This window comes from Chamaea fasciata, unplaced genomic scaffold, assembly GCF_029207755.1.
Source record: "Chamaea fasciata isolate MVZ Bird 193981 ecotype frontalis unplaced genomic scaffold, bChaFas1.0.hap1 SCAF_24, whole genome shotgun sequence".
Lineage (NCBI taxonomy): Eukaryota > Metazoa > Chordata > Aves > Passeriformes > Sylviidae > Chamaea > Chamaea fasciata.
Window position 1 is genome coordinate 5,838,280 of NW_027094109.1, and position 16,092 is coordinate 5,854,371.

General features: G+C 51.2%; 1 protein-coding gene across 6 annotated transcripts; it reads left to right on the forward strand.

Moving 5' to 3' along the window:
- The first annotated feature begins 394 nt into the window (after positions 1-394).
- TTC12 (tetratricopeptide repeat domain 12) lies at positions 395-13,303 on the forward strand. 6 transcript variants are annotated; one of them, XM_066203555.1, is made up of 21 exons: positions 397-556; positions 1,236-1,387; positions 1,721-1,751; positions 2,321-2,398; positions 2,919-3,040; positions 3,487-3,546; positions 3,869-3,940; positions 4,279-4,339; positions 4,457-4,645; positions 5,144-5,210; positions 5,715-5,803; positions 6,337-6,502; positions 7,394-7,486; positions 7,657-7,720; positions 8,455-8,589; positions 10,085-10,186; positions 10,546-10,614; positions 11,109-11,210; positions 11,653-11,752; positions 12,068-12,293; positions 13,003-13,303. In XM_066203555.1, exons 1-21 carry the CDS (start codon positions 493-495, stop codon positions 13,076-13,078), a joined length of 2,118 nt encoding a protein of 705 aa, XP_066059652.1. In that variant the 5' UTR covers positions 397-492; the 3' UTR covers positions 13,079-13,303. The 6 variants fall into 6 exon arrangements, with proteins under 6 accessions (XP_066059654.1, XP_066059653.1, XP_066059652.1 ...); XM_066203560.1 differs by having other exon boundaries at positions 451-556; positions 3,869-3,991; XM_066203556.1 differs by lacking the exon at positions 1,236-1,387 and having other exon boundaries at positions 396-556; positions 2,899-3,040; positions 3,869-3,991.
- Positions 13,304-16,092: the final 2,789 nt, after the last annotated feature.

A 16,092-nucleotide genomic window follows, 5' to 3' on the forward strand; every position in this document is an offset into this window, starting at 1 on the left:
GCATCAAAATCGCCACGAGCTTCAGGCCGGCCATCAGCAGGAATTTCTCCGTGGAAAGGTTAAAGCGCTGGGAGGGGCTGCCCGCGCTGGGGGTGTCCCGGGGGGCCCGGAGGTGGCAATCCGAGCCCTGGGCGGGTGACGAGGCGGGGCAGGCTCACGGGGCGGGCTCGGTGCTGCCGGAGCTCTTTCCCACCCGGGAGAAACCCGGGATAATCCCGCGGCTCTGCGCCGGGAGCTGCCGCTTTCCCGCCAAACCGCCGGCTCGTTTGCATAACCCCGCCCGCCTCATTTACACGCACCACACCCAGCCCTCATCTGTATAACCCCGCGCCTCATTAGCATCGCCACGCCCATCCACGGGCGCCGCGTCAGCCGCGTTCCCCTGGCAACGGCGGCGCGGGTTCGAGCCCGGGCCCGGCGGGTCCCGCTGTCCCCTGGCGTCCCTTCTCTGTCCCTCGGTGTCCCTCTCTGTCCCCTCCCTGTCCCCCGGCCATGCTGCGGGACCAGGACACGGAGGCGGATTTCCAGCGCTTCCTGCGCCGCGTGGACGATGTCAGTGAGTGCCGGCGGGGACAGGCGGGGACAGGCGGGGACAGCCGAGGGAAAGGGAGGACTGGGGGGCAAGGAAGGCGGAAAATCGGTGGGGAAAGGGGGGAAATCCCCGCTGTGCCCCTCTCCGGTTCGCTTTGTTCGCTGTTTCCCCACCAGCCCGGCTGCGGGGAGGCTTGGGGGGCCGCCTGGTTTTATTGGGGATGCTGAGAGCTCCTGTGAATTTCGGTGATGCTGGCGGGAGCTGCGGGTGGCTCCTGAAAATCCCAGAGAAATCGACCGTGGGAAAAGTTTCTGTTTATTTACAGTGAAATCGACCGTGGGAAAAGTTTTTGTTTGTTTACGGTGAAATCGACCGCGGGAAAGTTTTTGTTTATTTAAAGCGAAATTGGCCCCCCGGAAGTTTCTCTTCCTTGAAAGTGCCCCGGGCCAACCTGAACGGGGCTTGGAGCATCCTGGTCTATGGGATGTGTCCCTGCCCATGGAACTGGGGCGGTTTAAGGTCTTTTCCATCCCAAACCATGCCGGGATTCTGTGATTTTAAAGCAGTAACGCCTTATTCACTTATTCACATTTACCCTTATTCACCCCAAAGCAGGTGCCACCTGAACTCCTGGTGCCTCCACGTTTGAAGGGCTGTGTGTGCATATGTATTTTATTTGGGTTTTTTTCTGTGACTTTTTTAGCCAATTTGCTGCAAGGCCTGAGCTCCCCGGACTCGGCTGTCCGGGAAAAAGCCATTGCTGAGACTGAGAAAAGGCTCCGAGAGCAGGGAGCCAGCAGGGAGGAGGAGGAGGAGAGCAGGACCACGGTGAACAGAACCCTCATCAACACTTCTGTAAGGGCTTTTCCCTCTGAAATTAAAGGGAAAATTTAATTTTCCCTTTAATTTCCCTCTGAAATTAAAAGGGAAAAAAAAAACCAACCCTGAAGCCTCAGTTCGGGTCTTGCCTCGTTAAAGACACAAATGGAACCTTTCCAGGAGCGTCAGGATTTATCAAACCCTCACCATCCCTTGTTTAAATGTCAGACTGATGCTCCTTCTGCGTGCCAGTCTGGATGTCTCAGACGCTCCCAGACATTCCCCGATGCTCCCAGAAGCTTTGTACAGTGTTGCTGTGCTGCTGTGCCTTCTCCCCATGATAGCTGGGCTGTGTTTGTGTTCTTGCAGGGCACGGCGAGGCCCGAGGCAGTGGATGCAGGTAGGACAGTGCCCCTCACTCCTCTCAGCCTGGCGCAGCCCTAAAACCGGTTTTAGCAGGGCTGGAGTCCATGCTAGACCTGAGCCCAGCCCTGCCGAAGCCCAACTGACTTTTCCCGGTGTTTTTAAGCAGAATTCAGTCAGCTCTAGGAGCACACTCGGGGTTTTAGGCCAGCTGGGAGCCTTGTTCTGTTCTGGCTCCTCATCCAAACACTTTTTTTTTTTTGGGAATTTCAAAGCAAACCTGTTTGTTTGGCCCTGGAGAGGAGCTGCAGCGAGGCAGGTGTGCCCGGCCTTGGGGTGGCATCACCACTGGCTGTGACAGCCTGTCGGCCACCTTCCCCTTTCAGTGCTGAAACCTCCCCTTGGGATTTGCTTTTAGTAAGAAATCACTCAGAAATACCTGGGGGTTTTTTCTCTATTTTTATAATATACCCCAGGAATTATTGGGGTTTTTTTTTCTCTATTTTTATAATATACCCTAGGAATTATTGGGTTTTTCTCTATTTTAATCAAGTTTGCTCTATTTTTTCCCCCACCTAAAACGCCACCAACTCTCCTGGCTGAAAGATGCCTTCCTGGCAGCTTTGGAAAAGGATGCCAAAGAGCGAGCCCAGCGGAGGAGGAGGAACGAGCAGCTGGCAAATGGTGACTGCTGGAAACTCCTCAGGCTGTTTGGGATGGAGGGAAGGAGTCTGGGATGGAGGAAAGGAGTTTGGGATGGAGGGGGGAGTCTGGGATGGAGTTTGGGATGGAGGGAGGGAGTTTGGGATGGAGGGAGAGAGTTTGGGATGGAGGGGGGAGTTTGGGATGGAGTTTGGGATGGAGAGGAGGAGTTTGGGATGGAGGGAAGGAGTTTGGGATGGAGGGAGGAGTTTGGGATGGGGAGGAGGAGTGTGGGATGGGGAGGGGGGAATTTGGGATGGAGGAGGGAGTTTGGGATGGAGTTTGGGATGGAAGGAGGGAGTTTGGGATGGAGTTTGGGCTGGAGGGAGGGAGTTTGGCTCAGTTTTCTAAGAAGTAGGATTGCAGTGAGAGCCTCGGGAATCACGGCTGGGCTGGAATCCCGGGGGCTGCTCCTGCAGGAGAGCCTGGCCCCGGTCTCCTCAGGCACATTTGGGGCATTTCGGGGGAATTGCTGTTCTCAGCGCTCTGTGCTGCCCTGCAGCCCTGAGGGAGCAGGGGAACGAGGCCTTCAGGGGAGGAGACTTTGCCCTGGCCATCCAGAGGTACTCAGAGGGGCTGGAGAAGCTGAGGGACAAGCAGGAGCTGTACACAAACAGGGCACAGGTCAGGAGCCACCTCTGGCTGCTTTTTGTGCCAGGATAAAACCCCAAAACATTCTTCCCTTGGATGTGGTGAGCCCCTGCTCCTCCAGAGCAAGTGGGGGAAAATCATTCCCATCCCCAGTTTCATTTAAATACTCTGATTTATTTTTATTATTAATGCTCTTCCAGGATTCACTTCTCTAACCATAGAGTGAAATATCTGCTTTGCGTTCTCTGTTTGCCTTGTGTGCTCTGTGTGTGTGTGTAATTCCATTAAATTGATTCCAAATTAGAAAATCCGGGGAGATGGCAGACCAGAATGGAAATTGCCCTAAAAATCAATTGGCCAGGCCAATCAGCAGCCTGATTTTATTCCTTTTAATTAGCCAGTGTTTGTGCAACAGCGAGCAGAAATTGTTTGAAGGATTCTAATTCTTCTGCCTGGACTTTTTTGGGGGTTTATTTCAGGCCTACCTGAAGCTCCGTGAGTATGAGAAAGCCATCAGTGACTGTGAGTGGGCATTAAAGGTAATTCCAGAACTGTCAAGTGGGAAAAGACCTCTAAAATTGGGATTATTTACAGAAATCCACATTTTTTTACTCAAATGAAAAGGAAAAATAATCACCTTTGGGAAACCCTGCTTTCCACCCACACCTCAAGCCAGTGTTTCTTGGGGGCAATAATTCAGCATAAAAACTTCAGGCACCTCTAATAAATAATAAATTATATGAATACCTTAATCTTTGCTTTGGGCAGCTCTAATTATTAATCAGAACGCTGGAAAAAAAAATACTGAAAGGCTGAAGTTTTCTGAACACGTAACTAATAATGATTTCTTTTTCAACTCAGTGCAATAAAAGCTGCCTTAAAGCCTATTTCCTCATGGGGAAAGCTCACCTGGCCCTGCAGCACTTCACCGAGGTGAGCTGGCTGAATTCTGGGGCCGCGGGACCATCCTCTGTTCTGCTTTCGGTGGGTGAGAGGGGGAAAGTTTGTGTTTTCTCACTGGAACTCTGATTTTTTGTCCCTTGGGTTTCACCGGCAATTTTCCTTTGAATTCGCAACAGCAGGCAGATGTAAGGACCGAGAATATTTGGCTTTTTTGGGGAGTTTTGACATCTGCCTCTCCATAAATTTTACTTTTCACGTTTATTAAGGACCGTGGCCCCAAAAGCTTTTGGGATGTGGTTGGGATGTCACTGGTGTCATCTTCCTGTTCCTGAAGCTGAAACTCAGAGCCCTTTTCTCCTCCCCTCCAGGCCAGGCAGTGCTATGAGAAGATGCTGCAGATTGATCCCCAGAAACAAAACCTGGTCAAAGGTAAGAAAAATAAATTTAAAAAATAAATAAATGAAATATTTTCCCCACTGGTTTTCTGGTGAAGATGGGAGAGAATTTCCCTTCCACTCTCAGTTTCCTTGTGATTTTTCCTCCCAGACTGTGTGAGCCAGGCCAGGCTGGAGGAGAAGAGAGTGAGGGATGAGGAGAGAGCAGAGAGGGAAATCCAGGCCGGGAATGTCGCAGCTTTATCCATCCAGGAATTGCTGCAGAGGATCAGCAGCCCTGGCCAGGACATCCCCTACTACACAGGGGCCATCAGGCTCCTGGCAGAACTTGTGGAGGACTGTGAGTATCTGCTGCAAAAGTTGTTAATTTGGGGAGGTGTGCCCCAGGCAGAGGAGGGCAGGGGAGCAGGTTTGAAAGGAGCAGAGTGACTGTTCCTGTGTTTAAACCATAAATCTGGCACTGTTGGATAGTTCAGTGTGGCCAGCAGGTGTTCACTGCTTTTGTTAGAACCCGGCTGAGCTGCTGAGAGGTCTTGGGGGTCTGGCTCTCATTTGTTTGTAAATATTTGTAGTCTTCTGTTAAAGCCCATTGAGTTACAAAGCCAGTTGTGTGGCTTTTTCAGCCTTCCTACACAGTCTTTCACTTGAAGCCAACAGCAGCAGGCATGGATTAGAGCAATTTTCAGCTTCCAAACCACTCCTGCCTCACCCATTCCTGAATTTCCCCCCGTTTTCAGCGATGTTTTTCCCCAGAGCTGCTGCTGCAGTGACCTTTTCTTTTAGCACCGTGCAGGAAGAGCAGGAGCTGTCACGCACCTGAGCTGTTTGTCTCTTCCAGGCACCGGGCAAACGTTCTTCAGGACAAACAATGGCTTCAGTATCCTCAGGAACGAGGCTGTCAGAGGGTAGGAGCTCTCCAGAGGGGGATTCCAGCCCGGGGAAAGGGGAATATTGTTCTCGAGAAACAGAATCACCTCTTGAAACGCAGATGAACTGATGGGAGGAGGATGTAAGCCCAGATTTCGGTGTCTGAATGGAGGGGCTTGTAGCTGCCTCTGCCGCAGACAGTGCTCCCTTAGATCAGGGAGGAGAGTTCTCTGACTGCTGTTTGTGTCTGTCTGCTCTGGGGGGCAGTTATCCTATCCCTCCCGCTGAGAGCAGGTCCGCAGAAAAATCCCGAATATAAAGGGACACCTGAAGGCTCTGGCTGCAGCCCTGGGGCTGTGATCAGGCACCAGGGACTTGTTTGGGTGTGCAGCACTGAGACTTCCTGGGGTTCCTCCAGATTTCGGGGGGTGGCTGCAGACAGACCTGAGGGATGAAGTTGTGCGGATTCTCATTCCCTGGATATTTCCCCGCTGGTTCGATGCATCCTTTGCTCCGTTCACAAGGTGACTTCTCTCCCTCAGGGCCTTCCGTGCAGAGAGCAAGAGCCCTGCTGAGGTGGGGCTGTGTGTTTCCCTTCTCCTCCTGTGGCAAGTCGCCTGTGCTGGCAATGGTAAAGGCCGGGAATCCACGCTCCTCCTGCTCTTGTGTGAAAATTGGGGCATTTCTGGGGCTGGGAATGGGGCTGAGCACGGCCACCCCTGTCCCACAGCACCTGCATCCATCCACGCCTGGTTCCAGCCCGAGTTTTGCAGGTGTTGGATGCAGCCATAACTTTGGCAGGAGGAAATTTCCCCTCTCTGAGCATTTCAAATCCACCCAAGGGGTGGGAAGTAAATCCCCTGTGATTTTGGCTGCTCTGAAGATAACACCACTCGCACCATTTTCCCTGTTTGAAGCAGCTTTACCTGCAAAAAGCAGAGTTTTATAGAAGAGCAGGCTGAATTATTTTAGAATTAACAACCTTGGGCAGGCACCTGCCTCTGTTTTTAGGGAATACCCACGTGGGTAAAGTGGCAAGGCAGAATATTGGTGTCTGTGTTGACTTGTGGGGTTCGGCTGATGCCAAATCAAACATTCACGCTGAAAAAAATAATAATAAATAAAACGAGTGACTTTTCTCTGAGGTTTTCCCTCTCCTTCCAGAGGAAAATCAGCGTCTCCTGCTGGCCCAGCCCGACGTGGGTGCCCAGCTGGCAGAGCTGCTCTGCTCTGGCTGCCCCCAGATCCAGAGGGAGACCCTGGCCCTGATCTCCCTCTACTCAGAGAACAAGAGGGGCCGGAGGCTGCTGCTCAGGCTGGACCTGAGCAGGTGAGAACAGCAGGAAAACCTCCTGCAGGGCTGGGAGAAATCCTCCTGCAGGGCTGGGAGAAATCCTCCTGCAGGGCTGGGAGAAATCCTCCTGCAGGGCTGGGAGAAATCCTCCTGCAGGGCTGGGAGAAATCCTCCTGCAGGGCTGGGAGAAATCCTCCTGCAGGGCTGAGAGAAATCCTCCTGCAGGGCTGGGAGAAATCCTCCTGCAGGGCTGGGAGAAAACCTCCTGCAGGGCTGGGAGAAATCCTCCTGCAGGGCTGAGTTCAGTCTCCTGAGCTCAGTGCTCAGAACTGCCCCAGCTCCAGGGAAAACCCCGTGAGGGGACACAGTGACACCAAGTTCTGCCCCTTGGGGACAGCCCTGGCCTGGCAAAAGCCCAGTTGGGTGTGTGGGGTAGAAGTTTTGGAGTCTGAAACAAATAAACACAAGTTTATTCCTGTAATTTTGAGTCCCCTCCGTTAAACCCGTGCAGCAGCGAGGCAAAACTCACCCTGGTGCCTCTGAAAATCTCCTGGATCCCAGTGGGGAGTCTCTCCTCGTTTAAAAACTGGGGTTTGTGGTTATTTAGTGTTGCCATGGGTCCCTGGGTGGGGAAGGAAACACCATTCCATTGTCTTCATCCCATTTTCCTGCTGCTTCCTCCCAGAGTTACCCTGAGAAATGTCCGTTTACTGGAGTAATAATGGGTGATCAGGAGAGACTGTTCATTTTTCCTGGGGAGGAAAGGTTAAAGGGATGAGCCACATCTCAGAGGGTGCTTTAAAAAGGCAGATTTAACTGTGGCTTGGAACGCCAACAACCTAAAAAACCCCAGAATTTTGATCTTTAATGATTAAACCAAAGCTGACACAAAATTTTGGTTGATGTTTTTTATTATTTTAACACCAGATGGCTGCAGCTTTTGCTGGCATTTGTCAAGAGCACTGATGCAAGGGCTGATGGTGCCATGAACATCTTGTCTGACTTAATTGGGGAGGAAAGGTAATTGAAACCCCTCATTCATTGCTATGAAGTTGTGCTTGGAGTTGTATGAAACGAGCCAGGCACAGGCTGTTGGCTTTGCTGTGAGGTTACTGAGGTTTCTATTGCTCTTATCTTGCCTTTTGCTGTGGTTTTTTGGAGTACAACTTTGTTTTTTTATCCCCCAACAGGTTCCAAGCGCAGTGTGGGGCCATGCTTTCCACAGGTGTTTTGCCCTTATTCACCCAGCTGCTGGTAGGGAAGATCTGATTTTGTATTTGCAGTTTATCTTTGTGTCCTGAGCCTGCTCTGTGGGTGTAAGAGATTGGCTTTTGTCAGGAAAATGTTCCTTTCCTCCAATATTTTGTCCTACACATCCCTAGTTTAATATTCAGTATAAACTCAGGCCTTGGTTGCAGATTCCCACTGGTAATTTCACCTTTGGGTTTTGCTCTTCTTGTTGTGATTTTAATCCCCTGTTCTGTCTTGGAGGGTGATTTTTGCCTTCTGGTCTGAGGGATCAGGGTGAGGAGATGGGTGCCCAGGTAAAGAATCCCTTTCCTGGGTGTCCTTTATTCCAACAGCAGATTTCAAATGTGTGGGTTTAAAATGTGCGGAAAGCTGTGCTGAGGAAGGGGGCAGGTTGGTTCTGCTGCAGAGCTGGCCAGTCAAATACTCCCATTTCTCCAGATGAGCAGCAAAGCAATCATTCCATGGCTTTGACATGGTTTGTGCCTCTTCCTTCTGAACATTCCCTGCCCTGAGGGAGTGACTGCAGGAAATGTCCACCCTTTGGGGTCAGGGCACACAAAATCCATTCCTTTTCCCCCAGAGCTCCCAAAGCAGCGTGAGCAGGAGGGAAACCTGCACACCCCGGCCTTTACCTGGGAGCTCCTGGGGTGCCATTCCCCACTCCCAGAGGGGCTGGCACACACTCATGTGCTGTTTGCTGCTCTCCTGGTGTCCACTCTGCCTTTCTGTGTTTGCAGGTGTGTGCCAGGCAGGTGAACCAGGCTGCCCTGGCCCGCGGCGTGGCTGTGCTGGGCAGCCTGTGTGCAGATGTTGGGCTGAGGGCACAGCTGGCCCAGAGCAGGGAGTGCTGGCAGGCCTGCCTGCAGCTGCTGGTAAGAGGTGGGCTTTTGGCAGGAGAACGGTCTTTTTCTCCAACATTTTGTCCTACATGGCCCCCAGTTCAATATTCAGTGTAATATTCACAATTCCCAGTATAATTCAGTATTCCCAGTGTGCACTATTCACAGTTCCCAGTATAATTCAGTATTCCCAGTGTGCACTATTCACAGTTCCCAGTATAATTCAGTATTCCCAGTGTGCACTATTCACAGTTCCCAGTATAATTCAGTATTCCCAGTGTGCACTATTCACAGTTCCCAGTATAATTCAGTATTCCCAGTGTGCACTATTCACAGTTCCCAGTATAATTCAGTATTCCCAGTGTGCACTATTCACAGTTCCCAGTATAATTCAGTATTCCCAGTGTGCACTATTCACAGTTCCCAGTATAATTCAGTATTCCCAGTGTGCACTATTCACAGTTCCCAGTATAATTCAGTATTCCCAGTGTGCAATATTCACAGTTCCCAGTATAATTCAGTATTCCCAGTGTGCACTATTCACAGTTCCCAGTATAATTCAGTATTCCCAGTGTGCACTATTCACAGTTCCCAGTATAATTCAGTATTCCCAGTGTGCACTATTCACAGTTCCCAGCCCTCTGCCCTGTCTGTCTGCTCCCCTCACAGCCCTGAGCACCTTTCACTCCATTTCGGGGTTTTGGGGGAAGGTGTCCCCAAAGCCACCCTCAGCTGTATCCTTTCAAAGTGTCCCCTTGCAGGTGAGGCTGTGCTGTGAGCACAGGAATTGAGGGTTCAGGGGGTGGGAAGGGATTTTTTCTAACACCTCGAACACTCCCAGTTTGGGGTGTGCAGCTTTGGTACCAAATACCTGGATTTGTGTCACAAAGGTGTCCCCAGCTCTGCTTCTCCCAGAGCTTTTCCTGCCTTTGGAGCTGCCCAGGAAGGGTCTGTCCTGCCCTGGGGGCTGATTTTCCTGCCCAGGAAGGGTCTGTCCTGCCCTGGGGGCTGATTTTCCTGCCCAGGAAGGGTCTGTCCTGCTCTGGGGGCTGATTTTCCTCCCCAGGAAGGGTCTGTCCTGCCCTGGGGGCTGATTTTCCTGCCCAGGAAGGGTCTGTCCTGCCCTGGGGGCTGATTTTCCTGCCCAGGAAGGGTCTGTCCTGCTCTGGGGGCTGATTTTCCTGCCCAGGAAGGGTCTGTCCTGCCCTGGGGGCTGATTTTCCTGCCCAGGAAGGGTCTGTCCTGCTCTGGGGGCTGATTTTCCTCCCCAGGAAGGGTCTGTCCTGCCCTGGGGGCTGATTTTCCTGCCCAGGAAGGGTCTGTCCTGCCCTGGGGGCTGATTTTCCTGCCCAGGAAGGGTCTGTCCTGCTCTGGGGGCTGATTTTCCTGCCCAGGAAGGGTCTGTCCTGCCCTGGGGGCTGATTTTCCTGCCCAGGAAGGGTCTGTCCTGCCCTGGGGGCTGATTTTCCTGCCCAGGAAGGGTCTGTCCTGCCCTGGGGGCTGATTTTCCTGCCCTGCCCTCCCCCAGGACGGGAGCTCAGCTGCCAGCAGCCCTGGGTACCAGCAGTGTGTGTTTGCAGTGCTGGGGCTGATGATGAACATGCTGCTCGAATCCAACAGCACCATCCAGGTAGGCAACGTCTCTGGGGGTTTCAACAACGTGATGGTGTTGCAGGTTGTTTTTAAGGGTAGTTGGCAATTTAAGTGGGCTGGAAAGTGAGAAAAAAAATATTCCAGGATTTTCTCCTCCGCCACCACCTTCAATATATGAACAGCTATGAGGAAAAAAAACCAGTGTGAAGTGCATAAATAATCTTTGCATGGTGGTGTAAATGTGTTGTTTGGAGTCACTCTCCAGTTGTGCCGTGTTCTGAGATCCTGAGTTTCCCCTGAGCTTCCCTGAGTTTTCCCTGATTTTTCTCTGATTTTTCCCTGAGTTTCCCCTGACTTTCCCCTGATTTTTCTCTGAGTTTTCCCTGTGTTTCCCAGGACTTTGCCGTGCCCATCAGTGGCAGGTGCCTGGCCCTGCTCAACCATCAGGACGGCAGGATTGTCACAGTGAGTCACCAACAAAAGCCGGGTTTGGCTCTCCTGAGCTCTTCGGAGCAAACCTGTGCTTGTGCAGGAGCTTTTGGAGCCTAAAACATTCCTAAGAGCAATAAAGAAATAACAGACCACTTTTCTATTCATTTTTGTGTGGTTTGATGTAGGAGGTTTTCATGAAATCTGCTTAATAGAAGCTCTTACAAACCATTTCAGTGTGAAACCCCTTAAAAATAAAGGAGCAGGAGCAGTCTGGGTGTTCAGCAGCTGTTTCTCTCCCTGTGCTGAAGCTCTGCTGTGCTCAGTTTCCAAAAAATGACCAAAAAAGCGCCACGTCCTGAAGATGCCCTTTGTTAGTTTCTCTAATTCTGGGATTGCCTTAATTCCTGTGGATTTCTCCTTTTAGTACTTTAATTACTTCAGTCTCACCCTGCAAGAAACAAAATAATTAAGCTGCCTGGCTCAATAAATGTTTGCTTTTGCTTCTCTCTCCTTTCCCCCTCATTCAGAGAGCCACTGGAGTGCTGAGCCGTGTCCTGCCAGCGTCTCCCTCAGCTGTGGAGGAAGTGGTGAAAGGAGGAGTGGTGAAGAAAATGCTCAAGTTCTTGAAAGTAAATCCCAATTCCTTTTTATTTTGGCAGCATTGTCCCCCTGAGCAAAATAAACTCCCCCTGCGTTTATCCTCCTTTCCCTGGAGGATGTGTCTGCATTGTGACAGCGCCCCCAGGCTTCATTTTATTTTTATTTTTTAATTCTTATTTTAATTTCTGCTGCATATCTGCGTCCAGCAGGTGTGGATTGTGCAGATCAAGTTAGTCTAGGAAAAAACCTGTGGCACTGGGGAGTTGGTTTGACAAAGGATTGGGCTGCAGAGATCCAGGGAATTCTGTGTGCTCATGGCTGGCAGGAATTCAGTGAGGTTGATGTGATTCACCCTGAGATAAATGCCCTGTGAAGGTTTTCATTCGAGGTTTGGGCCCCGTGGCACCCAGGCTGTGGTGGGGCACAGTGGGGATGAGCTGGGTTTGTTCTCCCTCCGCTTTAACCCACCAGGCTGGGGGAGAGCTCACATCCCGCCACGCCATCCGGACCCTTTCCATCTGCACCGAGAGCAGCAGGAGAGCTCAGGAGGAGCTGCTGAGGTGGGATAAAAGTGAGTGAAACTCCTGATTTCACACAATCACAGGATGTGTAGGCTGGAAGAGACCCCATTGTGTCCAACCCAGCCCTGACACCTCAGCTAAACCCTGGCACCACATCCAGTCTTTCCTTAAACACACCCAGGGATGGTGACTCCACCACCGCCCTGGGCAGACCATCCCAGTGCTTTATTATTCTTTCTGTGAAAAACTTCTTCCTAACATCCAGCCTAATCCCCTCGCTCCCCCAGGATTTTTAGGGAAGCAGCCCCTGCAGGCAGCAGGGCACAGCTCTGGCTGTGTCCGACCGACATTCCCCCTCCTGCCAGGGTTCCAGGTGCTGCTGAAGCTGCTGGAATCCAAGGATGAGCTGACAGTGGGCAACGCAGCTTTCTGCCTGAGCCAGTGCCTGCAGCTGCCGGGGGCAGCCTCGTCCCTGCTGGGCTCCAGCGTGGTGCTGCTGCTGCTCAGGCTGGCCGGGGGGGACGCCCGGAGAACCTCGGTGCAGCAGAACTCGGCCATTGCCCTGGGCAGGCTCTGCGTGGCCGAGCCAAGGTAGGGCCACAAAGTCCCTTTTTTGTTTCCCTTTTTTGTTATTCGGTGGCAATCCCTGAAAAACCGACCAGTGTCAGTCAAGTAAGGCCCAAAATCTCCTTTTTTTTAATTTCCCTTTTTTGTTATTCGGTGGTAATCCCTGAAAAACCGACCAGTGTGAGTGGAATCTGGAATTATTCGGTTAATTTATAGAAATGCTCCATGAATTGTATTTCTTTCCTCCAGCCGGAATTCCCTCTTGTGATCCTGTGCCCAAATAATATTAAATGTTATGTATTTAAATATTCTAATAATAAATAATTAATATGTTTATAAATATAGAAATATATAATACTTATATATTCTCTATAAATATATAGTATTTAGTATCTTTATATAATACATAAAATATTTACAATATGTTCAACATCTAGATGTTAAATTTAGTTTTTAATTTAATGTTAATTTAATTGAATAATTATTTCATTATTCTTCTTCAATATTATAATTAAGACTGAAGAATATGATTGATGTGCCTTCCTGAGGGCAATAATGATCTGGAAACTCGGTGTTAAGAGTATTAACTCTGTGTTATTATTATTATTATTATTATTATTATTATTACCTAGAAACTCTGTTTTAAGAGGAGTTCCTTGAATATAGCATTGAACACCCGTGAAAAGTTTGATTGAATTTTCAGTCCCGCCCTGTTCCCCCGCTGTCTCTGCAGGCACATTCAGCAGCTGAGGGAGCTCAATGGCTTGGCCATCCTGAGCTCCTCCGTGAAATACGTGCACGGCAGCTGAACTCCTCGCAAACCTCCCACCAGGGCCCCTCGTCTCACTCGCCGTTGAGTCTTTTCTTGGCTTTAATAAAGATTCATTCGAAGCACATCGACTTTTCAGTGGCTTTTTTTGGAGTGGTTTTGGGCCCCCACAGAAGCCAGTGAAATAATATCGGGAGGAAGGAGTGGATTTATTACCGCGGCTAAAATGTCCCCTTTGCTTTAGTAATTGACATACATTTAATAAATGGCCATAAATACAGCACAGCATTTTTTTTTTTTTCCTTGGGTTTGAACACAGGAAAGAGAAGGATTTATTCCATTTCTGGGAAGAACAAGCACAGGCCAGTCCCGCTTGGCTGTAAAATGGAGCTCTCCAGGTCCCCTCCTCGACACCTGGGGGGAGTTTTGTCCCCTCGGAGCCGGGGCTGACAAATTCTCCAGCAGCTCTTTATCCAGGCAGCAGCTGGACCAGCTTCCCACTGGAGAGGAAGGGGATTCTCCTGGGATGGGAAACGTGCAGTGGATCCTCTCAGTGTGATAATCTGGGAGGGGTTTGGGGTCCCACCTGCCCAGGCAGGTCACAAATCCCACCTGCAGGGTTCAGGTGCTCTGCCAGCACCAGGAATTTTCCGTCCCCCTTCCCTTGGCTCTCCCAGGGGGGTGAGGGCAGGGCTGGGGCTGGCTCTGGGCTCTGCCAGCCCCTCATGTCGGGATATTGAGAGAGACAGGACCACTGGGAGATGAATCAAAACATGATTTATTCTTCTTCTTCAGTGTCATGAAGGGTGAGAACATCTTCACCACAGACAACCAGGAGTTTGTGGCCAGGGGTCACAAGACCACAGGTCACAAGGGGTTTTAAAGGTTTATTAGCCAATAATCTACTAATATACTCTAATCTGCTGCCCCGCAGGTTGTTTTAACTTTCACACCAGTGGCTAATCGGTGTGAAATATTTAACAACAGTTAAACTGTGTCACAGGTCCTGCCCCGATGCTTTTTTATCCAAGCCTATAGTGACACACAATCCCACAGAACTGCACCTTAAACCTTCTTAATTACCTTTATAACCACTTCAGTGCCTTAGCTTTAAAACCATAAAACTCTCCACTGCTTCGTTTAATGCGTTTCAGTCCAAGCTACAAACCCGCATTCCTGCTCGTGGTCTCTAAATCTGGGAGCCTTTTCCAGGCTCTCGGGTGTATTCCCTGCTGTATTTGGGCGTCCCTGCACGAGGTCTGGAGAATTTCCTGTGCTGGGTTTCTCACTCCCTCCCTGCTGGATTCCTGGAGAGTTGTTGTTGTTGTTTCTCCCCTGGCTGGCTGTCCCTGCTGCCCCCAGCTGTCAGTAGGGCCTTATCTGCCTTTGCTCAGGTGTTCAGTGCCCCGGACAGGACAGGCAGGGCTGTGTCAGGATGTTCCCTGCTGTCCCCTCAGCCTGTCGGCACCTCTGGCTCAGTGTTTGTGTGCCTGGCACTGAGAGGTTCCTGCTGGCTGCTGCTTGCTGCCTGCACGGGGATATTTATGGTTTTTTGGGGGGATTTGTGGCTAAAAAAATAAAAGGCGCGGCTGCGATGGTGCCCGAGAAGCCTCTGGGCTGTCCCTGGGCTCTCGGGAAGGTTTGAGTTCTGTGCTTGTTTCACTGTGGTTTCCATTCCCCCCTGGGGTCCAGGCTGACCCCTAGGAGTGTTTTTATTGGGGAAAAAAAATCGGAATTGTGGAATAGTTCAGTTAAAAGGGACCTACAGCATCACCCAGTGCAGCTGCCTGAGCACTCCAGGGCTGAACAGGAGCCAGAGTGGGCTCAGGGCAGGGCACAGAATCCCCTCTCCAGGAAGCCTTTCCAGGGTCTAACCACCTCCTTGGCTAGAAAATGCCTCCTAATACCCAGTGGGGCCTCAGTACCTCCCTTCCATGTTCTCCTGAGCCAGGAGGTGACCCCTGAGGCTCCTTTTCTCCAAAGAGAACAATCCCAGAGCCCTGGGCCTGGCAGGAGGGGCTCCCAGCCCTGTTCCCCTCCTCTGGGGGCATCCAAGCCCCTCCACATCCTCCCCCAGCCCTCCTGGGAGTGTTTTAACTCTTCCCCCAAGGGCTGCCCAAGCCTCTCGAGCTCACTGCCACATTTCCCACCTTTTGGACCCAAAATCCACCTGAGCACCCTCCGTCCTTTTGTTAAAAACCGATGGATTCCAATTGGTGCAGGTGTTTTGGTTTTTTTTTCCTGGACAGGTTATTGGTCCGTGTCTGGCCTAAGCTCTTATAAAGTCACCCAATCCTCCTCGGAGCCGGCAGCAAATGCCCATCGCTGGGAGGCAGCAGCGGCTCCTCAGGGAGCTGCTTCCAGGCGGGATATTCCTCCTTGGGATGGCTCAGGAGCTGCTCCACGAGATGCTGGAAAAATTCCCCATCCTCGTCCTGCTGGCAGCCGGGCTGCTGGATTTGTCCGGTGAGTGATGGGCTCAGAAATTGCTGCTTTTCCGCCTCTTTTGCTCTGTTCTGGAGTGTGGGGCGGCTCTGGGGTGAAGGAGCCGCTTCTCCCTGTTTGTGCAGGGTTTGGGTGAAGTTATTTCCTTTGGCCCCTCAGCAGGCCACTGCTGTGCTGCTCAGCCCCCAAGGAAAACATTGTCTCTTTAGGGGAGAGCAGATTAAAAATCCCATTTCCTGGGGGGTCCCAGGCAGCCCTGAGGCTCAGTCTTGGCCGGAATCCCCTTTTCCCAGGCACCAGCGGCACGTTGTGCTGCCTCTCCTTTGGGAAGAGCTCTCCTGGCAATCACAGTCAATATGTCAATATTCCTGACAGCGTGGGCTCAGCGCTGTGTCTGTGGTGCTGCTGCCCCAGCCCAGCTCCCGGGGCTGTGTCACTCCCAGCTGCGCTCCAGCCCTGCCTTTCCCCTTGCTGGGAGCATCCCTGGGAGGCCCCAGGAATTAACGGGGCTGGTGGAGGCCCTGCTGCGTCCCCAGGCAGGCTGTTCTCTCCGGGAAATATGAACTTGGGAAGTGGCAACGAATTTTCTAGCTGATCATTGGTTTTCTT